A 24,644-nucleotide genomic window follows, 5' to 3' on the forward strand; every position below is an offset into this window, starting at 1 on the left:
GACTAGGATCTCATTCACACAGGTAAAAAGGGTGACAATAAACAAATGTATATTCTATATTTTTATATAATCTATATTCTGAATGTGCTTTATCTGCCATCTCCCTTTACCACCCCTAAAAGAAGACAGCACAGTAATTGAAGCCACGGCCACAGCCTTCAAATGCCAAAGGAGGGAGATAGAAGAGTAGAAAACATGACTTTTTAAGCAACCTCCTGTTACTAATCTAAAATGTTAGAGCTGGTTCCTACTGCTTTTAAACCCTCCAGTAACTTACAGACACGGTGCCTTGTACTTGCCATTTGCAGTCCCATTAAGAGAAAGCAAATTGGTACATACGAACCTCCTGATATTCAGTTGTCCTTGATATTCAGTACCATTAAACCCAGTGCTCTCTGAAAAGCCGCCACGCTACAAGACTGACATACAAATTGAAGGGAAAGAAGCATTTGACATCCCTGCCATGTGTTCACATGGGCTATGAAAACTCATCTGATCACTTGGACTGCTTCCTCCTAAAATTGCTGCAGTCTCCTGTAGGTGACCTGACCGTACAGGGAGCCCTGGCAAAAGACCTGCATGCTGAGGATGTGGGGATGTAAGGAATGTAGGCTGCAGGACTTGTGCAGTTTTCAGTCCATTTTCTCCTCCTCAAATTCTAAATGTCAGCTGCAGTATGAAGCTACTGGTGTAAAGGTGCAGAACTCTCAGGCATTTTTCTCTCAGCTGCTACACTCTTTTTTTCAGAGCTTTTTGGGTTGGTTGCTTTGACTTAAATTTCCAGGACCACATCCACAAAGAAAATCTTTTTTATTCTAGAGCCACAAATTCTACTACAAAGCTGATACTAACAGCTCTGAGTTCAGCAGAGGCCTGTACTTATCTGCTTTAATATGTGGGTGTAGGAGCTGGAACCTGAGACATAAAAGAAGCAGAACATCAGAAATCAGAGGTGGTGTACAATGAATATTAGTCCCAGTAATTTATTATTTGCCTTCCTTCTGGAAACCAATAATTAAATGCTAAGACTTGAATGGCTTTGTGTGTCCTGACATAGCACCAAGATGGCATGAATATAACTGCAAAAATGTTTCTCTCTCCTCCTTTTATCTGTTTGCAAATCCCTTTAATTTAAATTATACAAGGGTTTGGCAGACTAATTATTTTATACCTAGGTGATCTCATTCAGTATGAAAACATTTTATAGTCTAAATGTAGACTACACATCAAAAAAGACAAGAAAGTATTCATAACGCTAGATTCATAACTCATTGGAACTTTAGTGCTAAAAACACGTGCTTCCAGGACTCAGACAGTATTTTGATTTTCTGTTTTAAAACAATTCAGTGATTTTGGACTAGATGTTGTACCAGAGAATGTCTAGCAGCGAGTGTATGAACCAGCTCTGAAGGTAACTTATTTCCAGAATAGACTCCTGTTAGATGGCAGGACTGACAGAAGGGGACCCTTATGTCCATTAACAGTTGCATGTGCATCACTGTCCTTCACATATGATGCAGAACTACGGAAAGCTTTTCCAGCTCACCTCTGCTTTCTTAACTTGCTTTGTATGCGCATCAATCTGCCATGCAAACTCAATTTCAAAGAAAGAAGAGGGAAAAAGCCAGCAACCCCAAATATGTCATTTGCAATAGATATTTAAACTGTACCATCATCGTATATCACATATGCCTCTGGAGTTGCTGTCACTTCTGAATCCAGTCCTGAGAATGTATCTACTGTAGGAAAAAGAAAAAAAAAAGCCATAAAAATTCAATGGTCTCATCCTCACCATCTTATTAAAATATTAAAATAAAGTTTAAAATAAAAATATTTATCTGGTTGATTTATAAAGAAATAAGACAACCGCCAAGTTTGCCAGATAACACAGTGACAGTTCATTCCGCATATTTAGAATAACAGATGAGTAGCTAACTGCAGCAGCCAGGAGTTTTGCTGGAAGAAAACGGTTGGAGAGCTGCTACTGAAAACTGAGAGCAATAGACCTTCCAGGGGCTCTGCGCTGGGCCTCAGGGCTCTCGGAGCAAAGGCAGACTATCTACAACCACATAGCACTCCTGTCAGGATTTAAAAATATTCTATAGTGTCAAGAGTTGCAAATATAAGAAATATATATTAAAAAAAAAGAAGAATATATATTAAAAGAAAAGAAGAAAAATTCAAAGCAATTCAAACAACTGAAAACTTCAATTCAAGTATCTTTTGCAAGGTATGAAAAATCAAGCAATCCACAGATCCATACCAATGCATTCCAAAAGGCATGGATTTGTGCAATGATGCAATTTGTGCTGGGTCTCCCAGTGTCCAGCACCCAGATCTCCTCTGCACTTGCTCTAGTCTTATCCATTAGACTGAATGCACATTACACGTTGGGGACATTCTGAATTCTGAATGGTAATTCTGAAGTACTGTTTCTGCCTTGGTTTTATCCAAAAGGAATTGAAATTGTTCACACAGAGATTGCCCCATAATACAGATAAAAGCACGGCAAGTAGAGATGATTGGGAGGTGCACATCAAAACCCTCCAATTCAACCCAAAGGCTAATGCAAATACTTCCTAAATTCCCGCTCATGTAAATCATCTTAATCTCTCTGCACATTAGGTATCCAGTACCTGATACCCCAACTGCCAGGTAGCTCAACTTGTGCATTCTGAAGGCTTTCCAGCATTGCTTGGAGAAATTTCTGTAGTATTCTGAGTACACATGGCTCAAACTAGCCATGAAAAGCAATGCAAAGAAATCAGAAGTGTGGTGCTGAAATCCACAGCAGGCAAAATCAGAAGTCTTCAATGAAACATTGGTTTGAGGGGAGGGCAGTATGCAAATAGAAGAGACAGGCAGCAGTGACCTCAGGGTAACTATGCTAAACTAGGAAAGTTCATATAGCGCTTGATGTGAGAGAAAGAAAAGTGATTTTCACTAGGCCAGTACTATGAATATTGGAAATTTTCAACTGCCAACATTAAATAAATTACAAATTTGAATGATACGTTTGGTATTGCTTTCTTTAAATTTAAAACCAACAATCACTGTAAAAAATGATGGATTTTTTTCTACTACATGAAGTTTCTTTTAAAAATGAATAATACAGCAGTAATTTTAATTCCAACATAAGCTACAAAAACACAGGAAATTGGTTAATTCTTGCCAGACTTTCATAGCAATTTTGACATTTTCTAATGGTACGTTTAGGCTGCGTTCCTCAGAAGATCAGCCACTTAAAAGCCACTTTGACAGGCTACATTTTCCATGGAATTATGCAGAACTTCCCACCACACTGGTGTCAGCCAGTGTCTGTAATGCACACCGTTCTCTTTGACCCCATCAGAATCAACAGGAGACTCAGATGTGCTAGAAATTTGAAGTCTTTTGTTTGGTAGATTTGAATTCACTCACACCTATTAGCTAATCAGCTTTCATTCATATATAATGTATTTATTTATGCTGAATTCTATTTTCTACTGTTGTGCCTGTGCAGCCTATTCTACTTCACTTTGTGTTTTGTTGCATTAGCTGTGGCATGAAGAGGATGGGGTAGTCCCCAAATGACCTGTCACTATTATTTTCTTCCCATGTATTAGCTGCATTTCTCCTGCTTGCTCCAAGCACCCATGCTGCATCTTTTCAGTTAACCCTACCTGTGTTAAGTAAGGCTAAGTCTTGTTTGCCATGGTCTTTTGCCATCTGTGAAGACAGCAGGCTACTCAACCACCACTTGATTTTATCACACAAAGCAAGTGGTTGAGGTTCCACTTTTATTCTGTGTGAGATCACAAAAAAAACCTAACTGATCCCATTGGCAAATCACTCCAGTGTGGTCAACCCCCTTCCTGAAAGTTCAAGACTTTTGAATCTAGTGAAAAGTTGACGATAAATTCTGCTGGGTTAAGCAAAAATTCTGCCAGAGAGTAAGTGAATTTGCCAAAGCTTAAGTAGAACATGTGGCGGTGTTTTTTGGCACTTGCAGCCTCTGGCTGTTTAGGAGTAAAGCTCTTAGCAACAAAATATCAAGCTTTGGAAGAATAAGCATTTCATTAAATGAACTGGAGTGCGTTCCAGATGCAGATTAAAAGGAAAGACAAAATAGAAATATGATTTGGAAACCGTCAATGGAGAACAGCATGAAATGTTTTGATAGTTCAAGTAGTAGTTGTTTATCCCTCTTGAAACAGATACAGCACTTGTTAAACAAACAAACAGCAATAGTTAAGTAAATACTATCATCATGCTTTCTTTCCAAGGAAGCTCCTCTATGAACAGGCAAGTTGTCTTGCTGCATTCATAAATTGCTGGCCACCAGGATGAAGGGGGGGAGGGGGGGGAAGATGCAAGAAAATCCTAATAGTCACTCTTCAGACAAACTTCCGTACTTGTTAGGTTGCTCAAGTTACATAACAGGTACGGAGTGGAAATCCAGCATCACCCTGTACTTGTACACCTCAATCCATGTACAGACTTCCTGTTGAAATTCCAGACAGTTTAGAAGTAACTTTGAGAGTCATTCTCATTGAACACACAATATGTACAAAAGTACTGTTTCTCATTCGTGGCTCTAACAAAGTTCAAAGCATCACCAAGCTACCTGGTAGAAGGCAAAATAAAAGCCCCAAAATACATCAAGCAGAATGTTTCCACATGTTAGTAAACTCACAAGAGAACTCCATAACCCACACCTCTCCTAAAAATAATACTGCAAAGATTTTTATAGTTCAGCTTCTGGAGCCTGTTCTCAGATTTAGCTGCTCGGATTTAGCTATGCTTCATGGAATGTCATTGTTCTTATAATATATATTCTCAGAAGAGGTCCTTCATGTATCAAATAGCACAAGTGGTAGGAATGGGAGGGACACTAACAATACCAAAAATGATAGTGCCATTCAGGCAACTTAGAAAATACCAGGCTGACCACGTATGGCAATATTTGTAACACTTTTTTAAATACATAAAAGAGCAGTGAAAGTACCAAAAGGAAAACCAAAAATCTTCAAAGAAACATTTAATGACACGGACAACCACAGGGCTAAATATTAGATAAACATTAATACTATAAATTATTGTAATTCCATCTGTACAAGGCAATAATGTCTCTAACATATTACTTACCCAGTGTAACTGGTAAGGAAATTTTCTGTCTTCTCAGATCTTTTCCAAAGCTGCTGTCTTTACACTCACTGCTATTTGCTGAAGCCATACCTTTCCATATCCTCTTTACTCTTCAATGTGATAGTTCAGATTTTCAGGCCATGTTTACATGACCTACTAGTAAATCTACTTTGGCTTCAGAGACATAGATGTATAACGGAAGGTAAAGGGGCTTTGTTACCCATTGAAAATAGCTACTCTAGATGGCAGGTGTCTGACTGCCAACTCTTTCCTTAGGTTACAGCCATGCTTCTGCTGCCCCTGGGTAGATTGAGCAGGGGACTACCTATAAGTGGAAAGAATAAGGACTGCCATGGTGCTCCTTGATCCAGTTTCATAAAATAAGTAGCTAACTGATTTTCAGTGCAACATTCAGGTGATGAAAGGATAATACCTGCTAAGAACAGGCTCAGCACTCCATGACTCCAGTGAATTTATATTTGTTTACTTCAGATTTTAGATTTGCACAACATCTTAAGCTTGTATAGCTGCATGAGAGAAATAATGGCATCTCGCAACACCATTTTCTATCTCTAGATGAGCAAGAAATTAATGTACAAATCTTTGCATTATCTGTGCAAAGCCAAGGTTGTCTTTCCCCAAGTTCATCCATGCTGTGCTGCATTTCTGCTTGAAAACCTCTACCTCTGAGGTCTGGCAAGATAACAAGAATCCCATTTTTTGAACATTCATCCCACTATAGCGCAAAAAAGAGACTTTTCAGAACTTACTGTGAGAAATGAATGCAAAACAGATAAGCTGTAGAGACTCCTTTGGGTCCTTCCCTGGCCTGCAGTGGGGACTTGATTCTAGGTGGCTGCTTTAGCCACAGAACTGCTGCCTATGTTTGTGTATATGTGTATGAACATATGTGAGAAGACTGGATTCAACAGAAGGTGAGTATTTTTCTGAAATAAACATATTTCCATGATAAACTTCAGCTTTGGGGCAAGCTGACATTTTCTAGAGGAAAGCCATCTAATATGCAAGAACTTCTCTAGCTGCTGTAATCTCAACTCCTTACTTTATCATGAGGACCAAAATCTTCAGAGGCAGATTCTTTTCTGCTTTACATTTACACAAGTGTGGTGTACAAAAAGCACAACCAAACTAGTTCAAACAGCAAAAAAAAAAAAAAAAAAGAAGTTACCTTCTGCATTGCACTCTGGCAGGCCATCGAACCCTAACAGCAAGTTGCCTTCATCATCATACTGTGCATAGGTGCCTGGAGGACAGGTTGGGGGTGGTTTCTCAGTGGGAGGTTCAGTTGTAGTTGGTTCAGGAGTGGTAGTTGTAGTAGTTGTTGTGGTGGTTGTAGTAGTTGTTGTTGTAGTAGTTGGGGGTGTTGTTGTAGTTGTCGTTGAGGGAGTGGTTGTTTTCTTAATCATTTCAAGACCAATCAGAGGTTTCCCTCCAAGGCTTATTATTGGTTTATCTTGTGCACTTGCTACAGGTTTACTAAATCTGCCATGTCCAAACAAAGGTATTCCATCAGGACTCACCACTGGGGCACCCTTCTCATCTAGAAGAGAAAAACAAAATCAAAATATCTCATTTATTATCTGTTGCAGGCTTATAGTATGGTACTTAGCAACAGTAAAAACCACAAGAATGCTGAGAGCAATTACAACCTGCTGTAATTAATCTGGCAGAAAAGATGCTGTTATCTGGAAAGACACATGGCTAAGAAAATCAGTAAAAGGCTCAGAAGAATCTCAGGTAGATCACAATACTGTACACTGTTACCAGCTGTCTGATGAACAGTTATTGGAAAGAGAAGAGAGAGATTTCCTTTCAGAATCACAATATGCAGACAGTGTCCACATTTAATCTAAATCAATCTTTTAACTGATGGAAAGTAGGATGAATCCATATTCTGTTTCCTGTCAAATATGTGCAAGGAAAGACTGGAATGAGCTAGTGAGGTCCTATCACTGCAGATTAACTTTTGTGCCAAGTTCCAGATACTGCAAGTATTCACGATCACCATTTTAACTGCAGGCACTGGATCTGCATTCAAGACATCTATTCAGATGGAGTGATATTCAACCAGCAGTGTTTTCACAAATCATACGCATGGCTTTTTGCTCTCTGTAGTCAGTTTCAGAAAACAGACAAACAAAACCCATCACATATCTATGACTGGTATCGTGCAAGTAGAAGAAATAATTATTTTTATGTATAGAAATAAACAAACAAATATCAATCTCTATTCTGGCTCAGTTCTGCAGTCCCTTCTAATGCTAGCACAAGTGAGACAGACTTGAGTGATTCTTTCTGCCACATACTCAAGAACCTTGCAGGGTGCCCTCAGGCATCCCTAGATCCTGCGATGTGCTGACTGTCTGATGATGACCTGAAGTATAGTAATCCTAAATGGCTTGTACAGGACCGAGGAATGCTTGGAGCATCAAACAGCTCAAAGATTTGTACCATGTACAAAAAAACTTTAGATTTTTTTCTGTAAAATGGAAGCTGCAACTTACCAACAATCGTACGTCCGTCCCCTCCTAATTTCACTCGAAGTGGGTTGCCTTGGGAATCTTGGAGGTATTTTCCTTCAACATTTAACACCAGTCCTCGGTCAAGATCTACAATCTAAAAGCAATAGATGGACTCAAATTTAGCTAACATGAGAGAATATTAAATGAATTTTCACAGCAGCAGAAATCCTGGGGAAATTCAGATGTTAAGTGTGATGAAGAATAGGTACAACACCTCCAGACAGACTTTTAAAAGTGAGTACAGGAATCACTGATAAATTACTGCTGAAGAAAGCAAATCCCCAGGAGCTAGGCTTCAGTGTTGCACAAGAACCGTATTCATATTGGCCTCAAGAGTGCTGGCATTTACAGGAGCTACTCCCTTGACTTGCTGCACTGAGTTTTTTGGGCTGCGCTACTCCTAAGGTGGATTCATGTAATGCTTATTTGAGTATGACTCCAAGTCCTTTTAAAAATGGTATCTAAAACTATGTCCACTAATCAAAAAAAGAGAAAAATTAAACTAGTTAATTTAGATTGAAATAGCAGTGAAAACAAAGTAACTAAGATTTTAATTGAGGTAGGAGACTGAAGAAAAGCCTCTGTCTCATGAAACAAATCTGTCTGAGAGCCTGGACTGAATTGAAGAGGTTACTTCAATTAAAATCCAGTCCTCCAGCTGAATTGTGTGCTGTTTTAACCTGGGTTATTACACACTGTGGCATAGAACACAAAAATACAAAAGCTGCTAGCAGCTGAGAACTGGGAAGAGGACAAGAGCAGCACTTTCAAATTGGCAAGAAAAGCTTGAATTTGGCGTTGCAGACAAGACTGTAGCAGGAGGAACGGTAAATTAGGAGATTTGCAGAGGTCAGGCAGTCTCTGGAGGCCTCCAGGCCCTAGGTGATGACAGATGATGACATAGGTCCTCTTGCTTTACGAGATATTTAGAAGGTTCTACTTGCAGCAATGCCCTCCTCTCCTGCAGCAGGGACAGATGCCCCACAGCTTCCCTAGGACCTTTCTAGCCCACTTTCTGAAGTCTATCTGAAGAGTCTTGGACTTGCTTTCCAAAATGCCTCCCTTGAATGTGAGCTACCTGATGCACTTTTCTGTGCTCCTCTAATGCAATCAAGAAGACTGAAATGGCCATAAAATAATTGGTTTATGCCCCTTCTTTTCTTGTATCATGTAGTGTTCTACTGTATGAGCAGCTCTACTGGCATCACTGGAGTTGGTCAGAGCCTTACCCTACCCAGTGTTTGAACAAGCACACATGAAACATTATTTTCTTCACTACACTAGTTGGTCATAAACTGACTGGAAAGGATTTAGACATTGTGTTGAGGGACATGGTTTAGTGGGAACTATTGGTGATAGGTGAATGGTTGGACTGGGTGATCCTGTGGGTCTTTTCCAACCTTAGTTATTCTATGATTCTATGATCCCATGATTTTAACAGACAGGCATTTAAGCACCTAGCAGGACTTGCCATTAATGGTGCCTGAGATCTTCTAAAAGTATCTCTAGAAATTAGACTGAACCATGAAACACACAAAGGTATCACTTTGAGGCCTGTCACCCCATAAAACCTACTGTGACATATTTGTTTTTAGAGCACCATGCCATTTATGGAGCAACTTCTCATGTTGACAGTCTTGTTCATGAGCTTCTCTCTGGAGCATGCATCTGGAAGAAGCATCATCACAGAGCTTATCTTTCATGGGAACTGTTCTGGACAATTTCCATTCACACTGTATCCTGAGTCACTGGGGAACATAAATTCCACTGACCATAAGGAAAAATGTTTTGCTAAGCTTATGGGAGTAACGATGCAGTTAAGCAATGGAGGTTTTAAATCAAATGTTTGAAATGCTTGAATAATGAAATGGAGTATTTATCTTTAGATTAAATGAAACAGTGGAATTACATCATTGAACATCACCTCATTTTACAGCTTCTTTGACTAGGGGCACTGTTTCTCCTCTATTCTCAAAGAAAAAGTAAGTAAAACAAAAGGCCAAAGCATCTCGAATTTGCAGAGGTCACCCTACCCACTTTGTTCCTTGTGGGCCATTGATTACTCTCTGTCCACTTGGTTTTCCATTATTACCAGTTAATATTTTTCCATTTCCATTCTTTGTTGTAAGATTAGGTCGGCCATTGTAACCTGAAATAAGAGAAGGAAACACACTGTTCAGAAGAAAACTGTATATACTACAAAGCATAGTAGTTTATAACATAGTTTAAAATGCAGCTTAAAATGCAAAGGAATACAAAACCTCTTAAGAATATACTGTTAAATGCAAATCCTGTGTATGTGTTTTACTGGTGAAAGTTCTAAGATGACTCCCACTAGTAACCCTTAGCTTTGTTTAACAGATGCAGATATTCAAGACTTTCTTATTATGATACATCTCAGAATCTGTAATCAATATTCAAAAAGTAAGCAACTGAATCAATGCGTAACATCATTGCTGGATCTGAGAAGCCATACAAGACCCAATTCAGCAGCCTGTTTGGGCTGCCATGAATTGTAGCAGAGGTGGAAACATGGCCATCAAGATACTTCTGAACTTTGTAAACATCTGGGGAGTGTGTTGAGAGAAGAAATCTTATTAAACAGAACAACTTTCCCAATCTATCCTTTCACAAAACTGAAGACCCAGAAATCACCAAGGATGATGGGAGCCTGTGCAGATCAGACTTCAAGACCAAAGGCCTAGGGCACCACATCACATGGGTTAGACAATGTCCTCAAAAACTGGGCTCCCTGAGAACATCCAAAATAAAAAGTAGAACATTATACTAAACAACTGGGTTTGCATTCTGATAGAGAACTTTTCACAGGATTGTTGAACTTATGAAAACCTCAATTCAGTAACATTAAAAGAACAAAGACAAGATACCTTGCCTATAAGGAGGTCTAACAAACTGCCGCTGGGAAGGGCTCCGTAGCCTGGAGTTCAACAGTCGCTGGCGAGGGGACAAAGTGGAAGAGGAAACTGTTGGAGGAGCAGTGTGTGTTGTTGTAGATTGAGAATAACGTGGCCAGATGAAGCTTGGTTTAGATGGGGTATGTTTGTTAGAGGAATGAATAATTCGTGATGCTACAGCAGAACTGCCTGGTGATTCAGGAGAAGATATTTTTAATGTTGGAGTTTCTTCCTTCTCTTCCTCTTCGGATCCTAGTTTGTGAGGTAGAAGAGTGTCCATAGATTTCCTCTTATTGCTAGCAGTGTCATCATATGTGTTTTTATTACCTCTAGAAAGAGAAGGAGACCACTTTGCTGCCAAAGATGTAGGTTTCTCTTCCATCTCTTTCTGATCATACTCACTGTTATAATCATCCTCTTCATCCGAAACTGACTGACGAGATTTAGAAGAGGAGGAGGAAGGAACTTTTCGAGGAAGTTCAGTTTGATACATTTTAGATGGTAACAGGTCATATTTTTTCTCTGTGTGGGACACTATTCTTGTAGCAGCCCTCGACTGACTAGCTAATGAGGGACGAGTTTGTCTTGAAGAAGTGGATGACAACTTTGAATTATACTGGTTGTCTTTTGCTTTACCACTGGCAGAACTAGAGTCTGGCTGACCAAGCACTGATTTGTAGGAAGGTACCTGAGAACCTGGTTGCTGTTGCTTTGATAGAGACGAACTTGAGCTTCCCTGAGAGAAAGATGTAGGTAATCCCCTAGAAGTGGACAGCTCCTTAGGAAACACAGAGCGGCTGCTGGCTCTGTCACTGTCTTCTGTTACATCCTCATCATTATCTTCCTGCAATTCTTCATTACTCTGGGATGAGACAGGAGATGGCAGCCGCCGGCCCCTGGAATGCAGTAAGGAAGGACTGGTTTGTACCTTCTGCAGAGGTTCCGAGTGAGAGCTTTTCTGGGTCTTTTGTGATGGAAGATGAGAAGAAAATGTCTTTTTAGGCAAAGATACACTTGGATGGCTTGGGTCCACCTCATGAGTTACAACAGACTGCCGATTTGATGGCAAACCCAGGAGACCAGGCTCTGAAGTTTTAGAAGGCACTTTTACCAGCAAGGGATTTGGCTTTTCTTCCATATTAGCAGGCAGAGAATGGGAAGAGGCTTTAGGAGAAGGCACATTAGTGTTACTTTGCCTCAGTTGCTTTGTTTCGTTATCTGAGTTCTTAGGAACAGATGACGCAGAAGAGCGTTGTGCTGAGGATGGTGACATCGCTGATGGCTCACGTTTCTCTGTGCTAGTCTGCCGTGACACCTCTGATGTGTGGGTTCGAACAGGGGTCCTCCCTGAGGCAAGAACAGGATGGATTGTCCGACTAGAAGACAGGGGTCTAGCAATCCTCCTGTGATCCTGGGCTTTTGGTAGTGTCACTGGTACTTCTTCAGATGAATTATGATCCTCTGTCACTTCAGTAGATTGGAGATTAAGTTCCAGCTCTCCTGTCTTTCTGGAAGGTAACTGAGATTTACTTGGAACACCTCCTCGAGTCAAGACTTTATTCTTATATTCAGAAAGAAGACTCTTTTTATCACCAACACCAGGTGAATGAACAGATGACTGCTTAGAGGAAAGTGACATCTGCACTTGTGAAGAAACAGAGGAACTTTGAGAAGGAGATGAACCAGCATTCAAGGGTTTTTTAACCTCTGAATTGTCCTGAATCTTTGTTTGTTTCTGAGCAACGGAATCCTCATTAGGAGCTGAAAAAAAAAAAACAACAACAAAAAATAAGAGTGTTTATTCATAACAATAGCAGAACAAAATACAAGAAGAGGAAACCAGTCAGGTAGCAAGAACAAGACTACTTAGAAGAACGTGAGACAGTATTTATTTCTGTACTAATCCACTTATGTGGATTTTTTTGTAACTTGAGTAAAACTTCAAGCAAATAAAATCAAATATCTAGAAGTGGGGACTGTGACATTCGGTCAGCAGAACCAGATCTTTAGCAGAACTTAGACACGTTTATGACAGCATGCTGCACTGTTCTGTCTGAGGCAGCACGCATTTTTAGTTTAGGATTCAGCAAAATCCCACAGCAGCACCTCTTTGACAAGGAGGCAAACACAGAGTTGTATGAAAGTAGGCCAATTTAGCTGACTTTAAAGAGCAGAAATCGTCAGGAATAGTGCAACCAAAGAACCAAGTACGGTTTTATTTGGCCTTTGCATAACAAGAGCACATATATTCATGCAGCATACCAGGAAATAGAGTATGATGTGCCTTTGTTTAAAATATTACAGTGTTCATAATGTTACATGTGGTAGAGCGATGAATGCTCATCTATAACCTTATCTACTAAGCTCATCTGCTTATCTACAAGCATCTCTTTGGGCAATATAATGATGAAAAGAGCTAGCAGAAACAGTGCTGAAGAAGTAAAATCCCATGGGTTAGATAGAGGGAGCGCAGGAGAAGCTAAGAAAAGTCAGAGAACGAACATAACTGGAACCAAAGCAAGAACAGACTAAGCAATTAGTGACTGGCTTGCTGCTTACCTGATGGGATGGCAACACTGAAGGCTTTAGACTGAGGACCGGGTCCCCTCCTGTTTGCTGCACGAATTTTGAAAATATAGCGCTCCCCAGCCTGCAGACCATCTATTATGGCTGATGTTGTAGCTCCAGAGTAGGTGATGGACTTTGCTCCAAAAGGCTTGAGAGCAGGGGCGTATGAAAGAATGTATTCTGAAATGATTTGGCAGACGGTTGGAAGGAGGAAACTGAAAACAGTCCTGTTTCCAGCGGACAGACTGTATGGGTAGGATGAATTAGAACGTGCATTACTAAAATTAATACACTAGCAATGCACGTCGAGTCAACAGCTGGAGTACAAAGACATGATATATCTACAGATAGGTAAGTTAAATAAATATTCGTTCATCTTAATAGAAAGATAAAAACAAATCATTTCAATGATGTAATGACTGAGATGACTTAAGAAATTTGTCTTGTTCTCGTCTTTCAGGTGAGGATTACAGTGGTACACGTGCATCCTGCTAGTTGTCTGTAGGAAGGGATAATTGTGGGCATGAAGGGGAGCTTAGCCACATGCAGATTTCCTGGTCTTTTCAAGCCTTTGTAAGAGGCCAAAACAGGATTTTGAAAATAAATTCCAAGTGAATGAGTGAAAAACTCTAGAACTGTAACACTAAGAACATGAAAATTATGTTTTTTCCTAAAAATGAGATTGTATTCAGTGCATTAAGAAATAATCCAAGCACGTGTCATCAAAACCAAGAAAAAAACAAGGAAAAAACCATCAATATGGAAACACATTTGCTGCTTAGACAAAATAAACACCACACCATATTAGAAGGCATTACGAACTTTGAATTAGATTTGTTCATTTGTTTGTTTTAGAATGCAGAGGAGATGTTTTAATTACAGAAAAACTGGTGTTGCTCCTGGTAGCTTTCAAATGGCTACCAGAGGGCAGTTCTTTAGTACATGGTATAAGCACGTAAAAGGGAAAGACTGCAAAACAAAAGGACAGAAAGACAAAAATTCCTGATTACCACGTACTATCAAAATGACTACGAAGTGCTAATTCAGTGGTTTCACTTAGCCAGTGTAAGTATTATGTATATTGTTTATTTACTTTAAATATAAGGCCTCTCTTGTAGTACTTCATAGCCAAGCAAAATGTAATGATATACTAAGTGCATGTAAGTGTTCAGCCCTTCAATATATGGGTATCTTTAAAATAGTTCATCTGGGTGAATGAGCTAAAGACCAGCAGCCAAATATGGAGGAAGGGTTACAGACCGCTCAAAACGACAAGCAGATTTTAAATGTCAGATAATGTCCCTGCATGACCTTATTTTAAGAAATAATAATTCTTAGACAGAATTGCAGTTCTATTGAAGTAACTGGCAAAACTCCTCCTGAGTTCAAAGAGGAAAGAATTCCAGCATTGCCTTGAAGAATGCATACAGTAGATCTTTTACAGGGACACAGCACACTTCCCTCCAGGACTGGGACTTTTTAAACCCAGAGATGCTACAGCACTGATAAGGCACTTCCAGAAACCTGTGTAATTGGAGAACACAATCCCATCAGTCAGTGGGAATGAGAGAGGCCAAAAATCCTGCCTATTTCTTTTTGGAGGGAAAAAGAGGAAAAAAATCCAAGAAAGCTTTTTTTTTTTTCTTTTTTTTTTTAACATCCTATGCAAGTTAATGGCCACTGACAAATGAGCTTTCCACCCACGTATGACAATGCTACACTGCACAAGCCTTGTGCAATGTGTGAAATCTGTTGAAATCTCTATTTGTGCTTCCTTTATAAGCAGAGGCTTTCCTTCCACAATAAACTAGAAATAAAACACAGTACAAACTCACTCACATTCTTGGCAGTCAACTCTTCCTTAGGTTTTTTGTTTTTTGGTTTTTTTTTTGCCTAACTGTTACCAATCATTTGGGAAAAATCCTTCGGGAAGAATCCTTCCTGAGCTCCATTTCAACCTGCTTAATGATGAAGAAGAGGTAAGTATGGATGTGTGATACCTCAGGAAGCTCTGTGATATCCTGGTGATGGCTTCCCAGCAGTGCAGTAGAGAATCTGGGCTGGAAACAAGGAAATCTTGCTTGGGTGTGAGCCACTATCTACCAAAGAAGTCCCAGCACAGTCAACAATTTCAGCTTGCTGCATCTTTTGAGAAGACCAGATCCTATCCAGAGTTACAAACCGAGAATGACAACTTACCTTTGACTTTTCCTTCACTTTCTGGGAGAGCATCCCAGGATGCTGCTACAGAAGTTGGTTTACCCTTCAATGGCCAAACATCTAAATTTTCAGGTGCACTTGTAGGAGCTGTGAAACAGACAAACAATAGAAAAGGCAATTAAGAAAGCATGACCTACATGGCACACGCTTTTTGCTTCTTCTTCTCATGGCAGAAATGCCTATATGGTCATTTCAAAGACAAATACAAAGTACATACAGAGCCCAGGTCCATGCATGCCCATATTACATCTCTGTGTCAGGCTGATGCATCCAAAGGAAGAGGCAAGTCCAAGCTACTGTGCTGTTCCCCTTATATACCCAAATCACCTCTCCTGCTCTCATCTCACTGCAGCAGTACTAGATCTTTTCCATACATACCCGCCTCTGGGGTTCGCTGGAAAACAGACACACTCCATTTGCCTTCCTTTTCTCCCTCCAAGATTTGGACAGCAAACTCGTACATGGTGTCTGGTGCCAAGTTCTCCACCAGCGCCCGCCGGTTGGACACCTGCTTGTAATCCCACCTTGCTGATTCTCCCTTTTCCCGATAACGAACATTGTACTGTCTAGGATTAGACACACAAGAAAACAATAGTTCAAACACAAAGCACATTAGCAGAGTGAAAGTGACAGCCCCTGAGGTCCCAGCCTCATGTTCCTGGCTAGTCCCCATCCCACAGTGGTTTCTCTGCTTACTTTTGCCTCCAGATGGTGAAGCACCCCCTACCAGCCACTGTCACAGAAACATGCAAATTCCTGTGCCCTAAGCTAAACTGCTGCCATTACCAATTGTTGTTAAATGCAGAACTAATCAGTACTGCACTGTATCTATTCAGAATTCACCTCCAGTATCTGTTCAGAAAAGGACACATGGGCTAACTACCTATTTGCTGCAGCCTTCTGCTTTTCATACTGTGGGTCCGTCCAAGCAACGAGCACAGACTGAGAGGACATCACTCGAACAGTTATGTCCTGCACCACCTCCACCTCTTCCTCCTCTGAAATGAGAAAATAAAATGGCACATCAATAACAAGAATAGTGGAGATCTCATTAGAAAAAAAAAAAAAAAAAAGAAGACCCCAGTAATTTATGCTATAATAGGCAGACAGCATGGATGCATAGCAAAGACAGTGGTAGTGGAAAAGCACGTCCATCTGCTTACAGGACTTGAGTACTCATATATTCCACAGTCCTTTAATATTTTGCTCAAGCAAGCAGCTGCAAAGCACATTTCACTTCTTCCAGATGGATTTTTAATGCAGATGGTTCTCAGACAATACAAGATTTTCCAATGTAAACAAACTCTCCTGCACAGTGGCAAAGAGGTCTCATCTACTACTCAAAAGTGGCTTAGAGGACCTATCCACAAAGAACACAAATTTTTCACCACCTCTCATGATGGCAGTGTCTCATAAACAAGCCACAGAGGTGGAAATCTCAGCCTTTCTCCTGAAAGTGGTTGATTGCAAGGGGAGCATGTGAAGGGAGAAAGTAAGCATGGGAAGTGGATGGCAACACCTCCACAGAGAAGATGCAAGTTGGGATTTTAATAAGACACAACTCCCAGTTTTGACAGAGGTATTTTCCGTCACCATCAAAATACCTGAAACAAATCCATCCACCCTACATTGTTCTAATCATAATGCAAGGGTGCAAGAAGGTGGCATAGGCAAGGAGATGACACAAAAATTCACTCATCCTTTTTGATCCCAGCTACAGTATATAACACTTTCCCTCCAGAAGAAAGTGAACACTTTCCTACAACTTTGCTGACGGGGCTGACTGGAAATCAACCCTGCAGAAAACAAGGCAGAGGTGTGACAAGAAGGCATCCAGTTGTGGAGGTGCTAGCTTCCACTTAATCAAGACTTCTCATGGGGTTATTGCAGTTTGTAATGTTTGCCAATAGCTACAGCAGAGATTAAAAAATAAAGAAGAAAAAAACCCCAAACTCAACCATATTGTAGGGTTCTATTCTTTTATTAATACTACTTGAGACACAGAAGCAAAGACAACCACCAAGCTCTTTAACCCACAGAGAAAAACCTACCTCTAGCATTTGCAGTAAAGAAACACAAAGCTATCTCATGTCATTCAAATGTCTCCAGGAATTGACAGCTGATGTGAAAGAAACATACCTATGACTTTCCTTTTAGTTAAAGATGACCTATAGACAGGTTGGCTGCGCCCTTGGATACTCCGTGATGGCAAAGAAACCACATGAACTGATTCAGAGGCTGTACATGGGGGGAAAAAACAGACATTTCTGTAAACATTATCATTATAAAAAAACACAACAAACATCAGTCTTTACAGGTAAAAATCTATTTTATTCTTTCTTAAGCTACAAAAGGATAAGTAATTTATTTGGATTTATGTAATTTATTTTGTAAGTTTCACTATGCATACAGTAAGAAAAATAAAGTTGGTACTAGAAGCAGGAAAGCAAATTATTAACATGAAAAAGAACCCGTTACAAGATTTCTATACTCTAGGCTTGAATTCCTCTCCTGATAATTTGATTATTTAGAAAACATTTGTCCTCCATCTTGAAAAAACTGTAGTATAAAAGCAATGAAAACAAGAAGATGCTTAAAACCACATTACATAGAATTTCTCATCAAGATGCACTATGATACTGAATTCCCACTAAAACTGTGACCAAAAAAAGACAAAACAAAACCAAAAGCCACAATATCTAACACCTAGAGACAATCTCAGTCTGAAGAAACATAGAGTAAGGATGAAAGCGTAAGAAACAGAAGCAGCAGCAGCAAACACAGCAGCCAAGCACTACAGAGAAACTCGGACCAGAAGAGAACTGGATTGCCAACACAACATTTGCACAGATGTGGAAGCACTGTCAGCTACAGTGAGTCTCTTTCCAGAGCTGGTCTTGGCAGAAAGATGAAAAGTGAAGAGAAGGAATGAGAATAATTAGGAGATCCCTGCTAGGAAAGGCTGTGAAACCCTGGAATAACTGATAGAGGTGACCTAGGAGTTCTCTCTCCTTGGATAAACCACGATAAATATGTTCTTTTTGTACAAAGCCTACAAAATAAAAGAGGAAATAGATATTTAGATTACAACGCCAGGAATTCTGGCAGCCATGTGTGATTTTTGAATCATCACCAGTCTTGTAATCCAAGACCAAACTGTCTGTGGGATAGGCTTCCAATACACAGGAGAGATTCAGAATTTTAACCTTAAGCAAATGCATCCAAGCAGTAAAGAGCAGATAAAACTTCCAGGAAGAAGGTTAAAGTAAGAGCCATGAGTGCAGACCTTGAGCTCACTCAAGGTAGCGGAGCTCAGGAGACAAAGACAGGTAAGAGGAGAATGACACAACACAAAAAGAAATGCTCTGCCTCTAGAGAAACAAAATTGCTTCCAGCTAGCTTGAAGTCCTTTAGATCAAGAGCATATGATCTAATGAAGGAGAGCAAATAATCATAGTATGGCAGGACAGGACAGGAAGCACAGCAGAGGCCAACCTGACACACACAACAATAGTGGCCAGGACCTCCCCAAGGAATTGCAGAGAACATCGGCACTCCAGCATGGAGACTGTGAAACAGTTTTATTGGTAAACATGGATACCTTTAATTAGAGCTAGTTTTTTATCCACTGGTCTGAAATAATGCAGGGGCACAATGTTTAAGAAGAGGAGAAGAAACAATGGATTTGAGAGGTGCCCCACCACATGCAAGGAGACTGAGAGACTCTGCCTCTTCTTCTCTGTCCCTCTCTCTGCTATTCATACACATAACTTGCACATGGTCTCTCTTTAATACATTTTACTATGTTTTCCAGCTTGGTAATCACATTTTCACGTGACACCAAACACACTTATAACAAACATTTTCATCTATAAGAGGAAATCATTCTGATGGCTACAATAACGTGATCTATGGCCACATAGCAGTAACAGGCAATTACAGAAGATTGCTTTTTGCCTACAGCCTTGCCAGATACGGCAAGAGAAACCAAAGACACAGAACAAATCAATGGGGTAACTGCCAAGGACAGTTCTCCCCCAGGCAGTATCATGGGAGTCTGGCTTACCAAGTTTTCTTGCTTCCTGGTTTTGCCTTTCTTGCGGCAGTGGAGCATAGCTCATCCTTCGGCTGCTCTCTCCATACCCACGGATCTGTGATCTGCTGCGTGGACCCCTGAAGCCTGCTCCATAGGGTGGTCTCCACCGAAAAGAAAACCTGCCATCTGGAGACTGGGCACGAGCTCTCAGAGGTCTGCTTGGCATGTCCTTCTCTTCAAAAAATAAGCAAACACACACACAAACCCCACCACAGTTATTATATAGCATATGACATACATAGCAGCCCAAATACATCTGCTGCAAGCACACAAATAACATCAGAACAAAGAATATAATTTCATAGTTTTTTAATTTTGCTCTAGAACCCAACTGCAAAACAAGCTTTCCTAGCAGAATGCACAGTACTCCACAATGCCTTTTCTCAGGCACTTCAGACAGAGTGGTGCAGCACACCCAAAGTGAAAACACACTGTAGTACAAGAACTGCTGCCAGAAACCAGGATTGTCTTGCAGCTTTCCTGTTTAATCTTTCCCCATTTTTTATAAATCCCCTTTCCATAGTTCAGGCACACAAGAACATTATTTTTCTGGCAAGTGCTAAAGGTCAGCGTAAAATGAAGCACAGAACAATTTCACTATTTTTAAAACTTTATTTTAGAAAGCAATCTACATTAAAAGCAGGTTCTCTTCTCCTAAATCCCCTCATTAATGGTTCTGCTCACTGACAGCCTCACATTTAATAGGTCTGTTCTACAAATGCCTCCATTTGACTCCACAAACTCCCACTACATGACACTTGAGCATTCTGCACTGTAACAGGTACCTCATGCGACTCATTTGGCAAGTTAGCAGAGCTCTTTTAAGAATCAGCAATATAGCAAGGATTCTTCAAACAGCTAGTTTGCTCGTACTCAAACCCTCTCACCCACTGGCTAAATCAGCTACTGCAACTACAGAAATGCCAGGAGAACAAGAGCCTGGGATTGTACCAGCAGCCAGCTGCAGAGACCTGGGCAGACATCAGTGCAATGAAGTACCCCCTGCCAGAGCAGCAGTGAGATCCTCTTTCCAGCACCAGCTTGGGAGCTCCCACTTATTTGCAGTTCATAGAATCATAGAATGGCCTGGGTTGAAAAAGACCACAATGATCATCGAGTTTCAACCCCCCTGCCGTGTGCAGGGTCTCCAACCACCAGACCAGGCTGCCCAGAGCCACATCCAGCCTGGCCTTGAATGCCTCCAGGGATGGGGCATCCACAACCTCCTTGGGCAACCTGTTCCAGTGCATCACCACCCTCTGTGTGAAAAACTTCCTCCTAATATCTAACCTAAACCTCCCCTGTCTCAGTTTAAAACCATTCCCCCTTGTCCTATCACTATCCACCCTCGTAAACAACTATTATGTTACTTGAACTGCGTAGCAATGCCCCCATGTCCCCACATACACCAAAAGCAGATTCTTTGCAATGTTCGTGCTCAGCGACACATCTATAACCAAGCTTTTCACTGGGTCCTGACCTGCTGACAAAGCTTCACCTTCTCACAGTCTACCAATAAACTTTTATCCTATTAATTTATTCTTTGGAAAGGACCATAGGGAATCCCAAAGCTGTTTGCAGAGCTCCCTTTGAAGTCTCTAAGAAATGCAAGGTTACAGTGCTATACAGGTATATAACACATGCAAAGAACAGCACACTCCCAGGGAGCTGTACTATTGCACTGAAACACTGGGCAGCAGCTCAGGACAGTAAACTTTGCTGAAACTTTTGTTTCACCTACAGAAAGACAAGATAATCATTTTAAACACACAGACTTAACTGTGCCTCCCTGGTGACTGCTTCTCACTAGTCCAACAAAATGAAGCAGCTATAAACCCAGATTAATCAGCCAATTAAATCAGTACAATAAAGAGAACTGCTTTCATGAGGCTCCCCAATCACTTCTCAAGGAATGTTCAGTCACACATGCTGTTAAACACCTGCTCCCACAGAGTCTCTTCTTCTTGCTCTCCTGAGCAGTTGCTGAGCACAGATTTCAGAAGCTCACCAGTCACTGACCATGCAGGCAGAAGTCTTAAATCCCAGCATTACCACGGAGAAACAAAAGACAGCAAAATCCAAGTTGGAAGGAAGCCCTAGAGGTCTCCTGTCTGACAGGAGCCAGACCACCATCAACACTGAGCAAGGCCAGCTCAGTATTCAAAACCCCATGGACAGAGCTCACACACTCTCCCCATAGGCCTGCTCCCGTGCTGTACCAGCTGCCTAAATGTCCCACCCCAACTTCCCAAACTGCAACTTGTGGCTGCTCACAGCAGCCTAATAACACCATGTAGCAGCCTTCTTGTAGCCTTGGTTCAAGCAGTAGCTGGCTGCTGTGGGATATCCCCTCACCCCCCCTCTTGGCCAGATCAGGCAAGCCCCACTCCCACAGCCTCTACCAGCAGCCCACATGCAGCTGGCAGACATAACCTCTTTATATCTCAGCGTCCCTCCTGAGCCCCATCCTTGGAGGTATTCAAGCCCAGGCTGGATGGGACCCTGGGCAGCCTGATCTGGTAGGTCGCAGCCCTGTCCGCGGCAGGTGGCTGGAACACGATGATCTTTAAGGTCCCTTCCAACCTAAGCCATTCTGTGATTCTATGAAGTGGGTCCCATTGGACAGCAGGACCCAGGACACCATTGTGGCTTCCCAGCTCTGGCCAGAAGGCAGTGATAAAAGCCCAGGTTTCTTTTCAGCAGTCCTGAATGCTGCTGAGCACTGAGAGCCTGCTGGTATTGGGAGCAGGAAGTGACACTTGCAGCCCATCAGCTCTGCTTCACCAGTTGAAGCCACGGCTTCCAACTGGAATTAAAACAGACAACTGTAAGTGACAAAGGATACTAAAGAGACTAGCCTAGCCAGAAAGCCATGTGACAAGTGTTCAGTTTAAAACAAATGTGACTTTAAGCAAAGAGAATTTTATCAGCACTGATGCTGAGTGAAGGAGATCAATGAGCTGAGGTTTTCAAACCAGTGCTTCCTAAGGGTTCTGTTACTTTCCTCATTGTAGCACATTTACTGCCCGTTGTTTCTATTTTGTTAGTTAGCTTCACTTTTATTCATCTTTTCTCTTTACAGTTTGACCAACAGTAAAGCATCCAGGACAGAGCTATCAAAGAACGGTTTAGATAGTTCTGATGGTAAATGTGGAATCACCAAAAACATTATTTTTATGTAAAGCATGTGTCCAGCTAGGCAAGGAAGTTCTTTCTCATTAAGAACAAAGAGCAGCAGAATGAAACTTGTTCATGCTGCTGCAGCCCATGGCCTGGGAGCCATTGGCCTCATCCAGAACATGGCTGAAGGCCCTGACCTTGGACACAGAAACTAAGATTGCTTCATTTTATATAAGCACCTGCAAGCTTGCTGTTCCAAAAGGCTCAATTGCACCACAAAGCTGAACTCTCCACCAGTCAGGGCATTTCCCACCCAGTAAGTCCTCATAGACAGGAAGTCACTGCTTTCTGCTGTCACATCCCCCATATCTGTGCACTCTCCTGCTCTGGTCTTCTCTCACACCAGCCCCAGCAAGAAGCATGGATTTCCATGGGAAAGGCAATCCCAGGACTGCAGTGGCTGAGGAACAAGAAAACCTAATTTAGTCCTAAGGAGCATAGCCTGGTCCTGCTGGCCAGGTTCATTTGTCTTAAAAAAAACACTTGAATAATAACATTTTCTTAAAAAAACACTTGAATAATAACATTTTCCTAAACATCGGGTAGAAGGAAGAAATAATCTGGTGCATCATGTAAAGTAATCCAGTTCCCAGAATTGTGATTCCTGTGGGGAACCTGAGCTCCTCAGGAACAACAGTCTTAAACAGCTCATAGTTCATGAAAAAAGAAAGGGCAAAGCACTACAAACGTCAAATCCCATGACCTTCTTCTGTCACTAGGATCCCATTCAGTGCACATCCAGGTGCTAATGTGCACATGGAAATGTCAAGACTTGGATTTATGAGAGCATGCAGTTTGTTTATTTGCCTTGCTGAGCTAAAGAAAACAAAAGGAAGCAAAACCTCTTGGGGAAAAAAAAAAATCAAGGCATTGTTTTCAGTCATAGACTAAGAGATACAAGAACAGGTGCAAGAAATGGGGTGTGAAGAGGAGAGGCTGAAATGATGAAGAACCAGGAAAGTAACTACTTTATAGCAACAATATTAAATGTTATAGTAGTACTAAAGGCAACATGGAAATACAAATACAAATGGAAATTTGGTGTAAACTGGGAAGAAACAGTGCTGAAATTGAGAAAGGAACAAGAGAGAAGTATGGATGGAAATGAGAGATGGACAACTAGAAAGTGGATCCATTGGGGTGATGCTGGGCTTCATCTACCTTCAACTGGACTTTGTACAAATTCTCCAGCTTCTTCCAAACAGATTAATGTGACAATAAGAACTGGTTCATTTAAACACAAAAGTCCAACAGGTATGCAAGTACAACAAGTGGTACAGAGATCGGTAAATTAAACCTCTTTCTCCAGAGGGGAGAAAAGATGTATTGGATTACAACTGGGAGTTTTTGTTTCCAGTGATGCAGGAAATGGTACATTTACCAACAGGAGGTCCAAACACACAGAAACTCCAATATCTTGCTCACTACCTGGCATAACATATCCCTATGTCATAGGATGGATGCTTTGCAGTGTTGCTCACTCCCAGTATTAATACCACAGGTCTGTCCAGGCCTGGTGAGTCATTCCCAGATAGATGGGCTTCTTAAAATGGGCAGTGAGAGCAATCAGTTTTAGGGCCCCTGAGCATGGGGGCATTTCCACCACTTCCTTGGATTGCCTGTAGGATGATCCTGCCAGGCATCTCTCCCTATCATTTCAACTGGTCTAAACGTAGGCAAGTTGCTTGAATTCTCAGTGGAAGATAACTCCAAAAGGTCCAAAGACAAGACTTCAGATTAGTGTGAAAACTGAATAACTGACAGTTATGACAGTGCCTGTGACTTCTTCTATGTGACACAGTAGATCTGACATTTATAAAAGCACACAGGCCTGCAGTTATTGTTCCCCAGTTAATACCTACTCTGGCACACCAGGAATTCAACAGGATTTCAGCAAACTCTTGATGAGGTTCCAAAACCAAGCAATGAAAAGACTAACACTGCAAATGCATTCACTCCCAATCCTTTTTTTTCTAATAATCTTTGGGATCAACT

At 41.1% G+C, this 24,644-nt stretch overlaps 1 protein-coding gene across 1 annotated transcript in view; it reads right to left on the reverse strand.

The window, feature by feature from the left end:
• The window catches only part of FNDC1 (fibronectin type III domain containing 1), a 66,390-nt gene that overhangs the window by 19,714 nt on the left and 22,032 nt on the right, over nucleotides 1–24,644 (reverse strand). Inside the window, exons 2-12 of the mRNA XM_015284313.3 lie at nucleotides 19,440–19,643; nucleotides 17,513–17,611; nucleotides 16,257–16,371; nucleotides 15,752–15,939; nucleotides 15,353–15,460; nucleotides 13,145–13,333; nucleotides 10,559–12,346; nucleotides 9,704–9,819; nucleotides 7,653–7,764; nucleotides 6,317–6,688; nucleotides 1,671–1,739 (exon numbers count right to left, since the gene is read on the reverse strand). Coding sequence (XP_015139799.2) covers nucleotides 1,671–1,739; nucleotides 6,317–6,688; nucleotides 7,653–7,764; nucleotides 9,704–9,819; nucleotides 10,559–12,346; nucleotides 13,145–13,333; nucleotides 15,353–15,460; nucleotides 15,752–15,939; nucleotides 16,257–16,371; nucleotides 17,513–17,611; nucleotides 19,440–19,643 — 3,360 coding nt within the window. The remainder of the gene's footprint in view (nucleotides 1–1,670; nucleotides 1,740–6,316; nucleotides 6,689–7,652; nucleotides 7,765–9,703; nucleotides 9,820–10,558; nucleotides 12,347–13,144; nucleotides 13,334–15,352; nucleotides 15,461–15,751; nucleotides 15,940–16,256; nucleotides 16,372–17,512; nucleotides 17,612–19,439; nucleotides 19,644–24,644) is intronic.

This window comes from Gallus gallus, chromosome 3, assembly GCF_016699485.2.
Source record: "Gallus gallus isolate bGalGal1 chromosome 3, bGalGal1.mat.broiler.GRCg7b, whole genome shotgun sequence".
Classification (NCBI taxonomy): domain Eukaryota; kingdom Metazoa; phylum Chordata; class Aves; order Galliformes; family Phasianidae; genus Gallus; species Gallus gallus.